At 38.6% G+C, this 20,674-nt stretch overlaps 1 protein-coding gene and 1 pseudogene across 2 annotated transcripts in view; one reads left to right on the plus strand and one right to left on the minus strand.

Annotated features, from left to right (window-relative positions):
- LOC111542716 overlaps positions 1–8,695 on the minus strand; it is a 69,734-nt pseudogene extending 61,039 nt beyond the window's left edge.
- CAMK4 (calcium/calmodulin dependent protein kinase IV) overlaps positions 8,690–20,674 on the plus strand; it is a 275,261-nt gene continuing 263,276 nt past the window's right edge. Inside the window, exon 1 of one of the 2 annotated variants that reach the window (XM_023212267.2) lies at positions 8,690–9,240. In XM_023212267.2, the coding sequence (XP_023068035.1) occupies positions 9,080–9,240 (161 nt within the window). In that variant the 5' untranslated portion in view covers positions 8,690–9,079. The remainder of the gene's footprint in view (positions 9,241–20,674) is intronic. The other variant, XM_023212268.2, reaches the window with a different exon arrangement.

Below are 20,674 nucleotides of genomic sequence, written 5' to 3' on the forward strand. Positions count from 1 at the left end.
GTTTTAAATGACTAAGAAATATTTCTTTTATATTTACACATATTTCCCATTTTGCTGCACTGCATTCTTTTCCATATATCTGAGTTTCCATTTGCTCTATTTCTTTTCAGCTCCTTCCTAAAAATCCCTTTAGAATGTCTTACGGTGCAGATTTCCCACCTGTGAATTCTTTCATAGTTTACCTGAAGATGTTTCGACTTGACTTTCATTTATGAAGGATATTTTTGTTAGGCATGGAATTCTGTATTTATATATATATTTTTTCTTTTGGTGGTTAAACATCTTCAAAGTTAAATAACTTTACAGATATCATTTTGTTATTTTTTGGTCTACATTATTTTTGATGAGGAGTCATCTGCGGTTTGTATCATTACTTCCCTAAAATGTGTAATCTCTTCCTCTCTGTCTCTCATTCAGTGCAGGAGGATGCTTTCAAAACTTAAAAAGAAATCTTCTGTTTTCAAACATTTGATTTAGATGGACTTATATGTAGTTTTATTTTCATTTATTTAGTCTGGGTTGCTGAGACTCTTGGATCAATAAGTTGAAGTTGTTTACTTAAATTTGAGGAAATTTTAGCTGTTTTTCTGCCCTAGACTATTTTTCCTTTCTTCCTAAGACTCTGGTTGCATGTCAGGTATCTTGACAGTGTCCTACAATTCACTGAGACTTAATTTTTTTTTTCTTTTTGTTCTCTAGATTGGATAACTTCTATAATTATATTTTTATTACTTCTTTACTTCTACATAACAAATTATTGCTAAACTTAGTGATTTAAAACAGCAAAAATCATTTATTTCATAATTTCTATAAATACAGAATTCTGAATCATTTGGAATTTTGAATTGTTCACTTGGGTAGTTTCAGCTTATGTCTCTCATGCAGTAGCAGTCAGATGATGACTGGGTTACAGTCACTGAAGGCTTGATTGAGGCTGGAGAATCTATTTCCATGGTGGCTCACTCGTGACTAGAAGGTTGGTTCCTCTTCACATTAGCTCATCCGTGGGGTTGCCTGAGTGTCCTTAATGTCATGGAAGCTGTCTTCCCTCAGAAAGAATAATCTGAGAGATGAAGACAGAATCTGCTGTGTTTTTATGATCTGGGAAATCACACACCTTCACTTTCACCATATTCTATTTGTCACATGGGTCCACCGTAATTCAGTGTGGAAGTGGAATTCAGAAAGACATGAATACCAGGAGGTGAAGATTACTGGGGGCTACTGTGGAGGTTGGATACCATATCTATCCTCGAGTTTACTCACCCTTTCTTCTGCAAACTGCACTTTGCTTTAAAACTGTTAATTTTTTTTTTTGGTAATGTAAATAGTTTGCTTTATTAGTTCTCAAGTTTTCAGTTGGTCCTTTTTAATAGTTTTCATTTCTCTGGTAAGATCCCCCATTTGTTTACAATCATCTTTTTTTGTTTATACCCCATTTCATTACAATTATTCTTTCGTTTAATTATTTAAACATTTATAATAGCGATTTTAAATCCTTTTTATGTGAATATCAATGTATGAATCATCCTGGAGTTGGTTTCTATTGATTAATCTTTTTAAAAAACCATTGTTCTCATTTTCCTGTCACTTCACAGGTACAGTAATTTTTTTATTGCATACTGGACATTGCCAATGATTCATTGCTGTGATTCTGAAGTCTGTTTTCTTTTACTTTAAGAGGTTTTTTTTGGTTTGTCTGTTTTTGGGCTTTTCCTCTAGCACACATTTAACTTGGTGGGACTTATAGTCCAAACCTTGTCCCCCTATAAGGGGCAATAGCTAAAATTTCTTCTCATCCCTTTTTACATTCCAGTTATTGCTTATTGCTTTCTGCTGGGTTCCTTAGAGTCTCCTCTACACAGCTGTAGTTCAGAGGTTAGCCTAGTATTTGATGACAGTTTACATATGGATTTTTTTATTCTTCCACTATGGTCCCTTCTTTCTGGAATTTCCTTCTCAATTTCCAACTTCTCTGTCAGCCTTGAATTCTATTTTCTGATACCTCAGGCTAGTAAGACCAACATTTTCTGTTTGAGTTGTGGCGGTCCTGTGCTGCCTACAGAGTGCCCTTAGAGGCCCCTACAGGAAATGCCAAATAAATGTACAGCTCATTCAGAAGAGTTTCTTTCTTTTATGGGTTACATCACTCCCAGTTTTCTGATTTTGGCTGTTATTCTGCACATTTAAGTAACTGTGTTTATATTTAGTCCAGAGATTGAAATGTTTATATGCAGGAGGCTTAGTAATACCAGCTTCTCTGCCATTAACAGAATGGAATCTTGCCCTTTCATATGTGAATGAAACACTAAGTATCTCATTAAAAACCCTGGGTCACTGAGCCTGTTTAATGGTAGGTTTCACTCTAAGGTGATTTACAGAAATGAGGATATTTTGTTGGGGGTACCCCAGTGTCCGTAATCATAGCAATCTTAACCCTCATTGGGTTATTATTTTGTTCAGTGAAGAATCCACCAATTGCTGTATGGCTAGGGGTAAAATAGACATAAACCAATTTCTCAACATTCTGTGAGCTTGTGGCCTCAGGGGTCTCTCTACTTATTGTGCAGTTTCACTTAATCTCTGTTTTCAATATGGCCTCAGCTGTATCTTCTGATCTAAAACATATTTCGTTCCTTGTTCAACATTTACAAAATTAAATATATTATCTTCTTCTAGGGTTTGGTAGGAGTGTTTTTTGGCTGTGAGTTATTAGAAGAGATAATCCAGGAAGCCTAAAAACTTTAATTAAAAAAAAGAATGTTTTATGAATACATAATAGTTGCACTTATTTATGGGACACGTGATATTTTTATACAAGCACACAGTGTGTAATGATCAAATCAGGGTAACTGGACTATCCATCCCTTCAAGCATTTATCACTTCCTTGTTGTTAGAAACATTCCAACTCCACTTTTCGTTATATTGAAATATGTAATAAATTACTGTTAACTATAGTTGCCCTATTGTGCTACTGAATATCAGATCTTATTCCCTCTATCTAACTGTATTTTTGTACCCATTAACTATCCCCTGCTTCCTACTACCCTTCCTGTCCTCTGATAGTCATCATTCTACTCTCTAAGAGTTCAATATTTTTCTTAGCTTCCATATATGAGTGAGAACATGCAATATTTGTCTTTCTGTGCCTGGATTATTTCACTTAATGTCCTCCAGTTTCATCTGTGTTGTTGCAAATGACAAGATTTCATTCTTTTTATGGCTGAATAATATTTCCTTGTGTATACATACTACATTTTCTTTATCCGTTCATCCACTGATGGATACTTCGGTTGGTTCCTTATCATGGCTGCGATAAACATGAAAGTGCAGATGTCTCTCTGATATACTGATTTCCTTTCTTTTGGATATATACCTAGCAGTGGGATTGTGGGAACACATGTTAGTTGTATTTTTAGTTTATTTATTATTTTGAGGAACCTCCATTCTTCACAGTGACTGTACTAATTTATGTTCCCATCAACAGTGTACGAGGCTTCCCTTTTCCCCACATTCTTACCAACATTCATTATTGCCTGAGATATTATCAAATATCTCAGGGGTGAGATATTTCCTTGTTTTGATTTGCATTTCTCTGATGAATAGTAATTTCTGTATATAGTTGTTGGCTATTTGTATGTCTTCTTTTGAGAAATGTCTACTGAGATCTTTTGCCCATTTTTAAATCTGATTTTTTTCCTATAGAGTGTTGTTTGAGCTTCTTATACATTCTAGTTATTAAACCCTTGTCAAATGGATAGTTTGCAAATATTTTCTCCCATTCTGTGGGTTGTCTCTTCACTTTTTTTGATTGTTTCCTTTGCTGTGCAGAAACTTTAGCTTGATGTGATTCACTTTGTCCATTTTTGCTTTGGTTGCCTGTGCTTTTGAGACCTTACTCAAGAAATCTTTCCCAGACTAATGAACTGGAGTGTTTCCCCAATGTTCTCTTCTAGTATTTTCATAGTTTCAGGTATTAGATTGAAGTATTCAATCCACTTTGACTTGATTTTTGTATCATGAGAGAGAGGGTCTAGATTCAGTCTTCTGCAAATGGTCATCCAGTTTTCCAGGCACCATTTATTGAAGAGACTGTCCTTTCACCATTGTATGTTCTTGATGCCTTTCTCAAAAATGATTTGACTGTAAATGTATCAATTTATTTTTGGGTGCTTTATTCTGTCCTACTGGTCTATATATCTGTTTTGATGCCAGTATCATGCTCTTTTGGTTACTGTACCTTTGTATTATACTTTGAAACCAGGTAATATGATACCTCCAGGTTTCGGCACCCACCCCACCCCCCCGCCCCACCCTGCCGCCACCTCCCCTCAGGATTGTTTTGTGTATTTGGCTTCTTTTGTGGTTTTACATAAATTTTAGCATTATTTTTCCTATTTCTGTGAAGAATGTCATTGGCATTTTGATAGACATTGCATTGGATGTGTAGATTACTTTGGGTAGTGTGGGCATTTTAAAAATATTGTTTCTTTCAATCCATAAACATAAAATATATTTTCATTTTTTTGTGTCCTATTCCATTTCTTTCATCAATGTTTTATGATTTTCACTGTAGACATCTTTCACTTCTTTGGTTAAGTTTATCCCTAGATATTTTGTTTCATTTGTAGCTATTGTAAATGGGATTACTTTTTCATTTTCTATTTCAGAAATGCTACTGTTTTCACAAGTTGATTTTGTATCCTGCAACTTTACTGGGTTGATCAATTCTAATAGTTTTTTTTTTTTTTTGGTGGAGTCTTTAGGCTTTTCTAAATATAAGATCACTACATCTGCAAGCAAGGACGATTTGACTTTTTCCTTTCTAATTTGGATGAAGGGGCCTAATAATTTTTATAAAATTTTTTAACCAATGTTTTATTCTCTGTCTATACCTTACCTTGAGAACTATCTGATATTCTAACTTCTGAACATGTCTTGATTTTATAGTAGGGATTAGATTTCTTCTTATTGGCTTTTCCCATTGCAAATCTAGGTTTCAGGTTTATTAACTCCTCTAAGTCTGTTACTGTTTGTTCATACTTTCAAGATTCAGTTGACGTCATTTCTCTCCTTCTTTTTGTGGGATAATAACCCTCTTCCTTTTCAGCTGAGTTTTGATAAGAAGTAATGCTACATTTTGTATATTTAATTCCTCTTTCATCTATTTTAATATATATTAATTTTTATCTATGTCTTAAATAAAAGTAAGCTACATGGATTATACAAAATATCCTGTTTTTAAACTGCAAATAATAGCATATTTACAAAAGTCAATTATGAAAAGCATAGATGTAAAATGACTAAACTTATGCTGAATATAAATACGAATTCTATAATCACCTCTGTACCATGAAATGGATTTCTTGCACCATTATTACCTGAAATAGCAGGAGAAAAGCTTGCCATCTCCTTTAATGTAACATGCTTGCTTTGGGCTTATGCTGTAAAAGAATTGCTGGCAACAGACAAGCATTTACATGCAGTGCTGCTGCTGCTGGACTTGCCTCAAAGAAATGAGAATAAAAATGGGCTAGCAACTATTTCATGCCCATTTCTCCACTGGTCAGTGCAAGCCAAGGGAAACTTATTGAATCAAAGCTAGAATTTACACAGCTTTATTGTCTTGCTTTGCTTGTGAACTTGATTTTTCAACACGATTAGTGAATCTATTCTTTGAAAAGTAACGTCATGTGGGCATTTTCACTCTTTCACCAAACAAGCTAGTATGTAAGTTAATTTGTATGAATTTTGCATATACTTGTTATTTGTTAGAGCATTTGTACACTGAGTTTGTGCTCATCATTATAAAATGATCATGAGGAATAGTTTTTGTACAGTCATGTGTCGCACAACATTTTGGTCAACAATGGGCTGCATGTGTAAAGGTGGTCCCGTAAGACTAATAGAGCTAAAAAATTTCTGTCACCTAGTGACATCATAGCCTAATCTTATAGTGTAATACATTACCCATGTGTTTATGGTGATGCCACTATAAACAAACCTACTGTGCTGCCAGTCATATAAAAGTATAGTGTATACAATTATGTATAGTACATTATACTTTATAATGGTAATGAATGTTACTAGTTTATACTATGTTACTAGTAAATACTAGTATAGTATTTACTATACTATACATTTTATTGTTATTTTAGAGTTTTCTCCTCTAGCTATAAAAAAAGTTAACCATAAAACAGCCTCAGGCAGGTCCTTCAGGAGGTATTCCAAATAAGGCATTGTCATCATAGAAGATGACAGCTCCATGCATGTCATTGCCCCTGAAGACCTTTCAGCTTCCAGTGGGACAAGATGTGGAGGTGGAAGACATGATATAGATGACCCTGTTTCTGTGTAGGCCTAGGCTAGTGTGTGTGTATGTCTTAGCTTTTAACAAAGTTCAAAAAGTTAAAAGTTGTTTTTAAAAGAAGAAAGCTTATAGAATAAAGATAGGTAGAAAATATTTTTGTACAGCTTTACAATATATTTTGTATAAAACATCTTGTATTTGTGTTTCAGCTAAGCATTGCTATGCAATAGTCAAAAAGTTTTAAAACATTAAAAGTTTATAAAGTAAAATTGCAGTAAACTAAGGTTAATTTACCATTGAAGAAACTATTCTAAATAAATTTAGTGTAGTCTAAGCATACAATATGTATAAAGTCTACAGTAGTGTAATGTCCCAGGCCTTCATATCCACTCACCACTCACTCACTCACACAGAGGAACTTTTAGTCCTGCAAGCTGCATTCATGGTAAGTGCCCTATACAGGTGTACCATTTTTTACCTTTTATACCATATTTTTATTGTACCTTTCTTATGTTTAGTTATGTTTAAATACACAAATACTTATCATTGTGTTACAATTGCATACAGCAGGAGTTCCCAGTTAGGAACTGGGCCACATAGCAGGAGGTAAGCTGCAGGCAAGCAAGGAAAGCTGCATTTGTATTTACAGGGGCTCTCCATCTCCCACATTACTGCGTGAACTCTGCCTCCTGTCAGATCAGTGGTAGCATTAGATTCCCATAGGAGCATATAACCCTACTGTGAACTGCACATGCAAGGGATCTAGGTTGCGCACTCCTTATAAGAATCTACTGCCTGATGATCTATCACTGTCTCCCATTACCCCCAGATGGGACCATCTAGTTATAGGAAAACAAGCTCAGGACTTCCACTGATTCTACATTATGGTGAGTTGTATAATTATTTCACTATGAATTACAATATAATAATAACAGAAATAAAGTGCACAATAAATGCAATGCACTTGAATCATCACAAAACCATCTTCCCCACCCCCTGTCCGTGAAAAAAGTATCTTCCAAGAAACTGGTCCCTGGTGCCAAAAAGGTTGGGGACCGTGGGCCTATAGTATTCAGTACAGTAAAATGCTGTACAGGTTTGCAGTATAGGAACAATTGACCATTCCATCCAGTGTAGCTGTGTAGTAAGCTATACTATCTGGATGTGTACAAGTACACCCTATGATGTTCTCACAACTGCATCACCTAGGGATGCATCTCTTCAACTTCTCACCGTGGTTAAGAGACGCATGACTGTATTTATTTTCAATTTCCAATCAGCTAGGAATCACATTCCTGTAATTACTTGATTGGATATTTTTGGTTGTTTGTTCACCAGTATAGCAGGCAGGCTTTTAAGATTAATAAATCCATAAATTAGATTAAAATATTGGACCATGTTAATGGTTGGTGCTATCAGGAATGGAGACTTACTAGGAAGAGTTTAGTGCACGTTGGAGGAAAGTCAGGAAAAAAAAAAAGGCTAAAAGTAACACCTGTGAAGTAAGGTGAAAGGGCCTGGAGCTATTTAGCCAGAAATGAGTTGTGATATAACTGTCATGTATATGTATCAGAATATGACTAATTGTTGTTCGTCTTTGCTGAAATCTGAAAAGAAAAACGTTCAAGGCTAGTTTAAGTGATGTATATTTAATACTGAGAAGAAAAGCCATGACAGTTGATGGACAGGAAGTAAGAATACTTTTGATGGGATACATCTCTTGGGAACAGAAAAAGAGCTTTACATGTAGCAGTCTTCTCTGTCATGAATGAGGACAGATCCTGCCTTAAGGCAGAGAGTTTACTAGTTGGCTTCCACAAGGCCCTTCCGGAACTGTAATTCTGAGCCACTTCTGTTACTGGCCTTCAGATGCTGAGATCGAACTCGACACAGCCAAGTATCTGCTCTTTCAGGAGCTCCAGAAGTGCCACAGGAGGCAGTGCCACCAGCAGCGACAACCGCATCTATTCCAACTGAAGACTTCAGTCAAAGGTGAGTCAGGTCAGTGTGGACCTGGGCGCTTCCTTTACCTCCAGCTCTCACTGGGTCCAGGCAAAGGAGCCCTGAGGGATCAGCGGCCACAGGACTCCCTCCCCGGCCACCAATATAAGCTTTGACAGAGGGATGGCTGGTTAGCTGGTGCTAGGTGGGAGGGACTCGCCACGGAGACGCGCTCAAGGAGGGATGAGTTGCGCCACCACCACCTAGGTCCCTCTCTCGCTATCCGCGGGGCCGCCCGGACCCAGGTGCTCCCAGGATGCGCCGGGCGCCCGCCATCCCATAGCCAGCGTCCCGCTGCGCACGGTCTCCCTCCAGCTTCGGCCCCCGCGGCAGGGCGCGTGGGATGATGCGCGGGTCCTTGTGCCTTCCCCAAGCTCCAGCATCCGGAGCCGCCCTAGCCGGCACCGCGGCAGCCACAGCCTGGGAGGGAGAAAGGAAAGAGGGAGGGCGGCGGGAAAGGCTTGGCGCGGGAGGAGGGCGGGTGAGGAGGAAATTAGCTAGGGGGAGGGAGCCTCTCTCCTCTGTGGTGCCGCTCGTCTCCCTCCGGCGGGCGGCGACTCCGGGTTCCCCCTCGCGCCCTCACGACGCTACTCGCCCCCTTCCCCCCCCCACCGTCCCTGAGAGCGCGGGCGGCGGCGGTGGGCGTGTGCGCGCGCGAAGGACGCCGCCTCTCTCTCGCTCCTGCGTTCGCAGGCGGCGGCTGGCGGCCGGCTTCTCGCTCAGGCAGCAGCTGCGGCGGCGGCGGCTTCCGGAGTCCCGCTGCGAAGATGCTCAAAGTCACGGTGCCCTCCTGCTCCGCCTCGTCCTGCTCTTCGGTCACCGCCAGTGCGGCCCCGGGGACCGCGAGCGTCGTCCCGGATTACTGGATCGACGGCTCCAACAGGGATGCGCTGAGCGATTTCTTCGAGGTGGAGTCGGAGCTGGGACGGTAAGGCGCGGGCTCCAGCTGGGGAAGCCTGCGGCGCGCACTCGGGGTTGTCCCTTTCGCAGTGACGGCTCTGAGAGTGCGGGAGCCTGCCTCCGTGCCCTTCGATTTCTCCCCGCCTAGTTTTGTGTCTGGGAGAGAGCTAACCTTCATTCAGGTGCGGCTCGAGTGCTTCCCACCCCACCACAGCGCCTAGGCCGGTGCAGCTGTGAGCCCTCCCTCCTTCTCGCAGACTGCCGCTTCCCTTGGGCAACAGCTCCCACCGCACGTGGGCCCTGCTTTCCCAATTGATGTCTTTGCTCACGATTATAGCTTGCCAGAGGGTCCAGTTTGTCTAGTTATTTTTTGAGGTGTGGGCCGGAGGGTGCTCCTCCAAATCAAGACAGAATTATTAAATTAGATTCTTCCTCCTTCCCCTCGTCAAGCTCTCCAAAGCAAGTGACACTAGAAATTAAACTTAAATACTAGCTTCCCTGCAGAGTCTGCTCAGGAGTGAAGGGAGAAATGAATCATTTAAGAGAGTTGAAGGCAGAATAATGAACTAGTGTAGCTTTAAAGAGAAAGCAGCATATGGGATCCAGGCAGTGGTAATTAGTGAGAATGCTGCTGCTTCTCTTCTTTCATGGGCTGGAATGATTTATTTAAATTATATATGCAACAGACCATCTCCCTAGGATTGCAGGTATGTCCCCTATCCCTCCTCTGAGGATCCAAACAGGTAGCAGTTTGGCCTTCTGAATGATTCCATATGCTTTCGTATTTGTATCCATTGAAAATCACAGTTTTCTTTCCCTTCCTTTTTTTCATCTTTTCTCTCTGTTATCCATAGGTAAGGAGATTTGTTTTCAACACTTATTTTAGATCCAGGCTCTTTAATATAGGGAATCTGAAGATGTAATTTCAACGGTTCACAAGTTGCAGCTTCTGTACTTACTACTACTTTGCAATTTCATTTTCCATTCTCTTTTTGCTCGATATAGTTTTGCTAATAGCCTTTTTATTTTTTTCAAGCCACGGAAGGATTCAGAGCAGGATTCTGGATGTTGGTATTTAGTAGGAAGATGTAGTGGTCACTGCCCACTCTCCCCCCAATTTGCTACTACTGTTGAAGGCTCATTGAATATAGATGTGTAAAATAGGCAAACTTCTGATGAAAATTTGGTAATTTGTCACTGTTAAAAATGTTTTGAAGTATTTGAGCACTGAATAATGTATACATAAACGTCCATTTTTGATCAAGTTTTTCAGTATTCATCTGAAGATCTATTATATGTAGGTGGAAATGAAAGGACAGTGATGTCGATTTTTGTAAGGTCCAAAACCTGCCTGTTATTAATTGTATGATGCATGACAGTGGAACCATGTAAACCTCTGAGTAAAGAGATGATCTACTTAAAATTGTTTACCTGGTGTTTTATAAACTGCTGTATAGTAGAGGAAGTGCCTGATGCTGCTGCAGGGACTGTCCCAGCAGCACGTCTGTTTTCAGAGTAACATTAACCCTAGATGCCTCAAATAGCTGACTTAGCTACACACATTGTCTTTATGAGTAAGCTTCACCATCATGAAACTCAAGAAATTCTCTTTAATTTGAGAAGTGGGAAAAAAATAAACTGCCAGTTGCATACCTCTGTGAGATGGTAGCCTGCATTGAAAAACTTAAGAAATTTGAAGTTTGGGTTTTTTATTTTTCAGTTCAGAATTACGTGTTGCAGTAAATTTTGGAGGACAAATATTAATTAGTTATACAGAAACTTCTTGATTTATGAACGTGTTATGTCTCAATAAGCACACTTTAGTTGAAAATGCCAGAAATTGAAAATTCATTTACTACACCTATGCTAACAAGCATCGTAGCTTAGCCTAGCCTACCTGAAACATGCTCGAAACACTTAATATTAACCTACATTCGGGCAAAATCATCTAACATAAAGCCTATTTTATAATAACTGTTAAATACTGCATACAGATGGGATTTTGTAGACATGGTGAGATATGAAACACAAAACACAATGTTCAAAAAACACTGGCAACACAGAACACTCTAGAGTTCCGGTTGTTTACCCTCCTGTGGTTAACTGGGAGCTGTGGCTGATGGCTGCTGCCCAGCATCAGAGAGAGTATCCTACCACGTATTGCTAGCTCAGGAAAAGGTCAAAATTTGAAGTATAGTTTCTACTGAATGGTATCACTTTTCCACCATCATAAAAGTCGAAAAATCGTAAGTTAAGCCCATCCTGTCAGAGACCCTCTGTCTATACATTGCTAAGATTCTCGCTCTGTTATCTAGCCTTTTGATTACTGTAAAAGATCACAGAATTAAACTATGTTGAGGAACAATCAAAGCTAAAATGTCTTACTTAGGCTCTCTTTGTCAACAGTAAAGCGTATTGTTAGGTAAGTTCTCTGTAGATGGCAGCATTCGTGAGGTGCATGCTTACTCTGTTTGGCTGAGACTTTGAGAAGTATTTCATTATCAGAAATTTTTAAGTAAACCTAAAATGTAAAGCAACTACTATTCCAGATATAATTATTAAGAATCGATAGAGCCAGAGAATGCAGCAGAATGATCATCATAGATATTGGCTGAGTAACTAAAGTTTTCTTCCTTCCTACACTAGAGATCGAGTTGAACTCAGGTCATTAGTTTCAAGCCTTTACTCTCAGTCTTTGGTCAAATCCACCTGCCAGTGTGACTCTAATTCATTAGCAATGCAGATGTCATTAATATGCTAAGAGAACAGTGCTTGTGGTGTTGCTGTTATGGTTAGCTCTAGAAAGTAGACAATCTCCACCAGAATTAGTGATTTGTTGGCTCCTCCATTACAATTGTCTGTTGTAAAGTAGTGACTCCTGATTGCAAGAAGATTGGACAGTGACCATTGGGGCGATACACCCTGAGGATGTGTTTGGGAACTCAAGGTGAGCTAAACTCCCAAGGCTATATCCACCTGAAGCCCCTGAATAGTGCTGGCAAAGGCAGGTGCTGGCAGCACTGATCCACATGCAGCTATTGAGACCAAGACAGATGTCATCACTTTCTTTTGACCGGGAGGGTATAGGGTAGAGGGGCTAATTAAAAGTATCAGGCAAAGTAATTTTCCTAAAATCACATTTGAAGACACTGTTTTGTTCATAGAGTTTGTCAAAAAGTTTACAAAAATCATGACACATACACACATTCAACTCTGCTTAAAAATACGAATTGGCCATGATCCTATTAAGGGCTCCAGATCCTCGAGAGCAGTTGGTCTTTTGCCCAGTGATTTGAGAAACTGGCATTTTAAAGGCTTTTCTGAGGGAGAAGGGAGCTGCCTCTGGTCCAGATCCTGCCCAGTGGTTTGGCACATGGAATGACAGGAAGTGGCCCAGCCTACTTGGTGGTGCAGATTTCGTCTTTGCATGCAAACCCATGTCCTGTTTTCAGTTGTCCCACCTTTAGTTTCTCCCTGTTGTTCCATGTTGAAAGAAAGTTGATAAGAAAACTAGATGTATTCCCAGACATACAAATCCAAGGAAACCAAACCAAATGAAAGATAATTAGGACAAGAGAAGAATGTGTTAAACTATTTTGAAACCTTTTTTTTTTGTTTTTTAAATTTGGTTCCCATTCCACTTACTGTAGTATCTTTAGGCTAGGGACTTTGCATATACTCCTCCCCCCTGCAATGTAATTTTAAATAATACATTTCTGTGTCACATTTATATATACACATTTATGTATACACAATTATGTGTATACTTTTATAATTTTGAATACATTTGTTTGTCAAAAATTATATAGGATCCCTTGCTATATGTATTATTGTTTAGGAACCAAATAAATTTCGATAGTAAGGAGTGTGTGTGTGTGTATATAAAACAGAGACAATTTTATAAACAATATTTATTCTTATTACCAGCAATGCACTTTAATATTTTCTATTATATGCTGTTTGATTTCATCTATTTCATTTAAAAAAGTTGGCTGAACCCATGTGATTTCACATCCCACTAATGGGTTGTGACTCAGTTTGAAAAGTGCTGTTTTAGGCCATAAATCTGTATGTGACAGATTAAGCTATGAGGCAGAGTCTTTTAAAGAAATTCCCTGCAGACCAATTGGCAACATTGGGTGACCTTTTGGCACAGCACTGTAGAGAAAAATTCTCCTATCTTTGCCTCCAGGTCATTATTGATTTTCCCCTTCCAAACATTTTGGGAAAACTCTGGTGTCTCCCCAAGGTCTACTGGGCGCACAGTAATCTGAACTGGCTAAGAGTGTCAGGGGCTGTGTTGGAAAGGAACTCAGAGGCTGAGAAGTGGTATATTCTACATGGTGATGCATATTCTGGCTCCAGGTCATGGTGAGCAAATGCTTTCTATAAGGAAACATGAAAGTTTGCATTTTCTAAGAGAAGTGCTTCAGCCAATGCTCTTAGCTTGTCTTGGTGCTCTTGGCTCTGGTTGATATAACAAGATGTCTTAGACTGGGTGGCTTAAACAACAGACATGTATTTCTCACAGCTCTGGAGGCTAGGAAGTCCAAGATCAAGGTCCCAGCCAATGCGTTTCCTCAGTTAGGACTCTCTGTTTTGCAGATGGCTGCCTTCTTGCTGTGTCATCAGAAGGCAGAGAGGAAAAGAGAAAGAAAGGAGAAGAGAGAAAGAAACCAAGCTCTCTGGTGCCTCTTCTTACAAGCGTACTCATCCCATGATGAGGGGTTTAGGTGCATAACCTCATACTAAACATAATTACCTTCCAAAAGCCCCACCTAGAAATACCATCATATTGGGGTTGGAATAAGGCTTCAACATGAAAATTTTGAGGGGACACAATTCAGTCCACAGCATGGCTGCTGAAGAAACAGATTCTCCTTTTTTTTTGGTCAACCCATTTCCTAAACCATTCTTGTGGCTAGAGCTTCTTAGGTCCTTGATTTTTCCCTGACACCATGCTTTAGGGCCCCACAGCCTATCTGGATGGCTATACTGCTGGCTTCTGATCTCTTGCTACACACACTGCACTTAGAAGCTTCAGCTCTTGGCAGGTGGTAGGTTTTTTATCTAACTAGGAATTAAAAATATGCTTATGCCATCCCTGTCTTGTTCTCTGTGCATCTGACTCTTTCCTCAGGCGGTTGACTCAGGAGCAAGGTGGGATTGCAAGTGGGAGAATAAAAACTGGGGCTTCATAGGCTTTTCCTGGGAACACTGACTATAAGCTTTCTGGAAGGCAGAGTCTGTGGGTTTGGATTGTTCACTATTATGTGCTCGTGTCTAGCACAGCACTTAGTACTTAACAGGTGCTCAACAAGTGATTTTAAAGAGGTGAATCAATGATAATGAAGTGGGCCAGGTGCAGCATGTGTACCCACTTCCTCTTCTTTGAGATCTTGGTCCTGATGTGGTAGTGATGTTGATTCTAGTGACCGTAGGATAAGAAGAATACTGTAACCCGTTTCTCTTCTCCCTAAGACTTACCTGACAATAACCCTAATCTCAGTCAGCATTGGTTTTCTTTCTTCAGTGTGAGTATTGATAGCTGCCACCTCTGTAGCTTGCTGTTGTTAAAAATAATGCCACTTTTCTGTTGGCAGAGTGTTTTGTGGCTCTGAAATGAAAGAGATTCAGTTTCACCTTCACTATCACTTTACCACAGGTGTATCAGAATTAGGAGTTAAATCAAGTTGGACTTAAAGGCATGAAATGCCTCCAAGCTATACCATCCACTAAAGTGTAAATGCTAAATTTGAAAATATACTCATTGTTTAAAAGCCTTAAAGTCAAGTGAAGACTATGATAACATCATTGCTTTAAGAACACACTACTTTTCCATGTTTAAATACTGTCACAAGGTTAAAAATAACTCCAGATTTTGGGGGAAAAAAAAAAAAAGACACAGGTGCCATCTGCTTCTAAACTGTTCCAGAGAACTTGAAAGAGAGAGAAAAAGAACACTAACCACAAAATAACTTCAAAGAACTTTCTTGTAAACACTTTACCCTCAGACATATATGTGTGGGTTATGTGTTTGCAATAATACATTTAAGAACAAAGTAGTGTTAGCCAAGTGAAGTGTTTCAACTACTAGTTATTATTTTAGTAGTTTTTTTTTCTTTTTTTCTTTTTTTCATGTCTTTTTTTTAAAGTAGAGGGTTTTTTAAAACTCTCTTTTGGGAAAGCTACATATCTACTAAACAGAGTATTGATTTTTTAAAATTTCAAGGTCAAATTCATACTGCAAAATATGGTATTTAATTGAGTCAAGGAACCATGTAATTCAGGAAAAAGAGGAACTTTTCATGAAGTTGATAGCAGCTAGAGTCAAGGTTTTACTCAAATTATATTAATCTTTACCTCAGTTTTTTAAATCTATTTGTAGTACAGGATTATCTGAAGATTTCATTACTCCAATGGTTTAATAGAAAGTTAGATCCAAGGTCAGGAGATCGAGACCATCCTGGCTAACACGGTGAAACCCCGTCTCTACTAAAAAATACAAAAAACTAGCCAGGCGAAGTGGCGGGTGCCTGTAGTCCCAGCTACTCGGGAGGCTGAGGCAGGAGAATGGCGTTAACCCGGGAGGCGGAGCTTGCAGTGAGCTGAGATCCGGCCACTGTACTCCAGCCTGGGCGACAGAGCCAGACTCCGTCTCAAAAAAAAAAAAAAAAAAAAAGTTAGATCTAAATATTGATGGCATAGTATTAGCACATAAAGGATGTGGACCCTTCAATACAGTTTGCCAGAGATTTTCCTTAGTCATTATCTTGTCAGTAGTAAAGATCAAATAAAGAAAAGAACAGTGTCTGGAGAGACAGTGATTCATAGTGATGGGTAAAGGGTAATGCATATAGACCTTCCTCTTTTCTCTTAGATTAGGGTTTCTCAATCTAGGCACTATAGACATTCTGGTCCAGATAATTCCTTGTTGTGGGGGCTGCCCTGTGCACTGTAGGATGTTTAACAGTGTCCCTGACCTCTACCTACTAGCTGCCAGTAGTGACACCCTTATAAGTTGTTACAACCCAAACTGTCTCTAAACATTGTCAGATGTGTCCCATCTCCCCTCTTGAGAATCATGTCTTGAAGCTAGTGTTTTACACATTTCTTTCAGTTATGTAGCTAGTGAACAACAACAAGGTTGATGGATTATGTTCATTTCATTTGGCTTTACTGAGTATCTGCTACAACCAAATGTTTCTTCCATTTCTATATAATATCATAAGATTTCTGTTTTATATGTATTCCACTTTATAATTTGCTTAATATTTTTATTTAAATTACCTTATTTTGTTAACCTAAATTTATTTACCGAGAATACAATTTTCACTAAACTGAAAACCGTAAATCAAAGCAAATTGTATACGCCATAAATAGAAACAAATTGTAAAAATAAATTGTAATGAAAACATAGCATTTTTAGTAAATTATAGCTAGACATGTCCACATGCAGAAGGCTGTAACCCTGGGGGTTGATTTCTTTGTTAAAAAAAGAGATTATCAAAGATTAGGAGAGTTAAAACCAGAGCAGCACAAATTGAGGTTTTCTTCTTGATATAATCAGAATGATTGAAAAGTAATTGAAAAGAGAAGGATGTTCTCTCTCTCTTTTATTCCTTGTTATTTAATTCCATGCCTTTGTGCTACCTAAAGTCCTCTTGTTCATAGGTCTAAGCTTTTCAATAATTCTGACCTAGACGATGTATGCTGACAGTGTGCATGTAGTGGGGTAAGGCTCTAGAGTATGAATGAGCATGATAAATAAAACAATATTTGTCCTCCAAGTATGTAGGGTACTACTAATAAGGCACCAACAATAAATCTAATACAAGATAAATGTATAAGTAAAATGAATAAAACTGTTATCAGAGATCTAAGAACCATAGCCGTCTTCATGACAGAGTTATGACAGAGAGGACTGGGGTGTCTTTATGGGGGAGGAGTAGACTTTGAAATTTGGCAGGATTTTAATAGGTAGAGCACTGGCAAACAGCATGTCAGACAGATGGTACATTCTAAGAAGAGGCAAAAAAGGACAGAAGAATTCAGGGTATACATTTTTGTTTTGCAAAATTTATAAAGCATGAACATTGCAATGGCAGATAAGGTTAGCAGGGTAAGTTGATGTCAGACCAAAGACAACCTGTTTAAAAAAAAAAAAAGAGTAGGCTTGTGTCACTTGAAAACCAAGTTGTAGATAAAGTAGCCATTGTGAGAGAAAAATGTCAGCTGTAGAAGTAGCTGGGTCTTGGGCTGAGGTTGTGGGACTCAGAATTTGCCACTATCTGTAATGTAGATCAAACATGGGGCTAGATAAGAGAAAACTGATGAGGTTGATTTCTTTTTTTAAAAGGAAAAAACCATCCCATAGCCTATGACTAGGTAAGAAAGGAGAAATGTTGGACTTAAATCGGTTACCTAGACCAGGTAAAGAGTCAGTACAAAGAAACAGTAAGTATTTTAGACTTGAAGGCCATTCAATCTCTGTTGCAGCTCCACCCTCTGACATGGTTGAGAGAAAGCAAGCATAGACAACATACAGAAAATAGCACGTTACTGTGTTCCAGTGAAATGTCATTTATGACAGTAAAATTTGACTTTCATATAATTTTCACATCACAAAATAGTATTCTTCTTTTGATTTTTAAAAATGCAAAATTTGTTTTTAGACTGCAGACTGTACAAAATCAAGTGGCTGCTAAGTGTGGTCTGTGGTTTGCTAACCTAGACTAGTCAGGCTAAACTTCTGCTCCTCCTCAGTTGCATGAGAATTTCAGGTTAAAATGATATCAAATCTTAATTTATTCAGGGAACTACCTTTAGTCTCTCTTTCACTTTGAAAATGTCAACTTTATATTAGTTTTCCACGTGGGCACCAGCTTTAAATGCATACTCATCTTTTATCAAAATCCACTGAAACTGCTACAGTTACAGTTCTTACCTACCTAACATGTTGGCTAGTTCCATTTCTCTCTTTCTTCCTCCTATTTCTTTTTGTCTTATATTGATGATATGACTGATGTTTACTTCACATAATGTTTGTGAAAATGAAGAACGTTTATTTGAAGGGCGTGAAAGTTAAATTTCCATACCATAAACAGTGTTCATATCAAAAGACTCTTTATTGGTGGGTAATTTGTTTTGTGCATATTAACTAAGTAAGTTTCAAATTGATAATTCCTCTGTTATATTTAGAGTGACCATAATATGCTAAATAAATTACTGATGAAATATTTACCTCTAACTAGTAAAGTTCAATTTATTTTTCCATTTACTAGTATGTTAGCTGTGTGTTGAATAATCCTTCTATATGCTAGTCTCGGGTGGATAATTAAGGTCATTTAAATGAGGACCCTGTTTAAGCAATCTTTTGAAAACTTAAAATTATTCCTTTTTATATCTTGAATAGAGCTAAATTACATCAGCCACTCATATTTCAACTATAGCAGAGGTCTGTGAAGTGGGATGCCCATAGCCAGGGGATGTGTAATACAATCCCTAGAAGAAAGTATTAAAGAATCTATTTTGGTTTCTTTTTTTAATTTTTGTCTTTAATTTTTATTTTTGGATGTTTTGAAAAGCACATTAACATTGGTTAAGCAACACATATATACTATTAATAGGTACATTAGTATACACAGTTTGGGAGCATGTGCTCAAAAAACATTTTATTGGATGATGACTGGGTCGAAGAATGGTAGTCACAAGTGGTTATTGAATAAACTTCTTTATATTTAAATAACATTCTACTTTATGAAAAGTGAGTTTAAAGCAAATATATAGATCAAAATGCAAACAAAAAATCATATTGCAAGGTGTGTCTTTGTGCAGAAAGGGGAAGTGGGTACATACGTGCAACTGTTATGCATCTCAAGACTACTTGATGGACGGTTTTGATAAGAACTTACTGCCATTGTAACCAAAACAGTCACATAGAAGAAAACAGAACGAGAGTAAAGGAAAACAGCTTGCACATCTAGCAGAGGGTGAACTTAACTTTGGCTTCAACAACAAAGGTTGAATGGTCATGGAGTTGAGAGGGAAAAAGAGTAGAGAAATAGGGTTTGTTTGCAAGAACCTCAATTTTAATATAACTAATGCACTTCATGGCAAATTTTGCCAACTGCTGGCTTAGACAGCTAAAGGCACTGACCTAAAGTGTTTTGTGGGCAGTACTTGAAGAGTTGTGGGCATTAGTGCCAGGATGCTGAGCTTCACCCTGTCAGCAAAAGTGTTGTTACTACTTACTTGTTAAGTCGTGTTTCAGGGTGGTATGGCTCAAACATTCACCAGGTACCAATATTTCTTAGAAAAAAATAAAGAAGGCTAGATTTGAGACCACTGTTTGATTGGAATAGTGTCTGAAAAAGATAATGGATAGGACACATTCTTACCTGTTTTCTTTACAAGTTTGTAGTAGCATGCTTTGTTTAAAGTGCATTTTCTTTGATATATGCCATGCCTGTGGACAGAACTTGACTAATATTATAAACCAGAACATAGAAGTGTAGAAGATAACGGATCTGTAATAACGCTCACACATGTCTTGTTACCTACAATGAAGTATTTGAATGATGTTTCCCTCTTTTAGGTCTTTATGGACTGTTTAATAGAGACCTTCACTTGCATTTTGCTTTTCATTACTCAGAATGTTGCACTGTTAACTTGGTCTGCCTTACTTGTACTGATTTGAAGGGACAATTCATGACTACTTTAACTTAATAAGCAGCTGCCTTCCACTTAGGACTCTAACAGACACAAAAAGTTTTTCTTAGTTGTGAATACTGCTCTAAGATTAGTCTTTACCTGGATTTTAATATCTGCTACTTATTCATTCAAATATGTCATTTTTATGCAAAGCTCTCCATCAGGGCAACCACTGAGAAAATAAGACTATGCTATTAAATATGACCAAATTCAAAATATATAATTCAATAAATCAGCCTGGCCTAGAGTGTTCAGTTCTAATAGGCCTCTAAAAGGTTCTTCTGTGGGTGAAAATGTTTTAGTGACTCCTGAGGGACCCTGGGCTCTTCCTCTCTTTTTCCCCTCAATGTGAACAGGTACGCTAATAACAATGTTCAATGAAATAAACTCGTGAGCTCTCCTGGGTGCAACCTGTAACTACAGGCAAACGAATAACCTAATAAACAGAGTTTGCCATATGTATGTGTGACACACCGATGAAGTGGGGACCTGAGGAAATTTTCAGGATGATCGCCAGAAAACCAGGGCAGTTCTTTAAAATACTGACCTACTGAAGAAATGGAATGTTGGGGCTGAGCTAAGGGCTGTTGGGGGAAGTGGTTGGCCTAAGGTTCTGGCCTGGGCCAGGCAAGGGCAGCAGAGCACTGGTCCGGGCCTGGGCCAAGTAGTGGAGGGGAGTGATCCTCGGGGAACAACCTCTAAGGGCAGAGGTGGCCTCTGAGGCTTTGGGCACCAAGCAGGCCATTCTG

The sequence above is a fragment of the Piliocolobus tephrosceles genome, chromosome 4 (assembly GCF_002776525.5).
Source record: "Piliocolobus tephrosceles isolate RC106 chromosome 4, ASM277652v3, whole genome shotgun sequence".
In the NCBI taxonomy this organism is placed as follows: Eukaryota; Metazoa; Chordata; class Mammalia; order Primates; family Cercopithecidae; genus Piliocolobus; species Piliocolobus tephrosceles.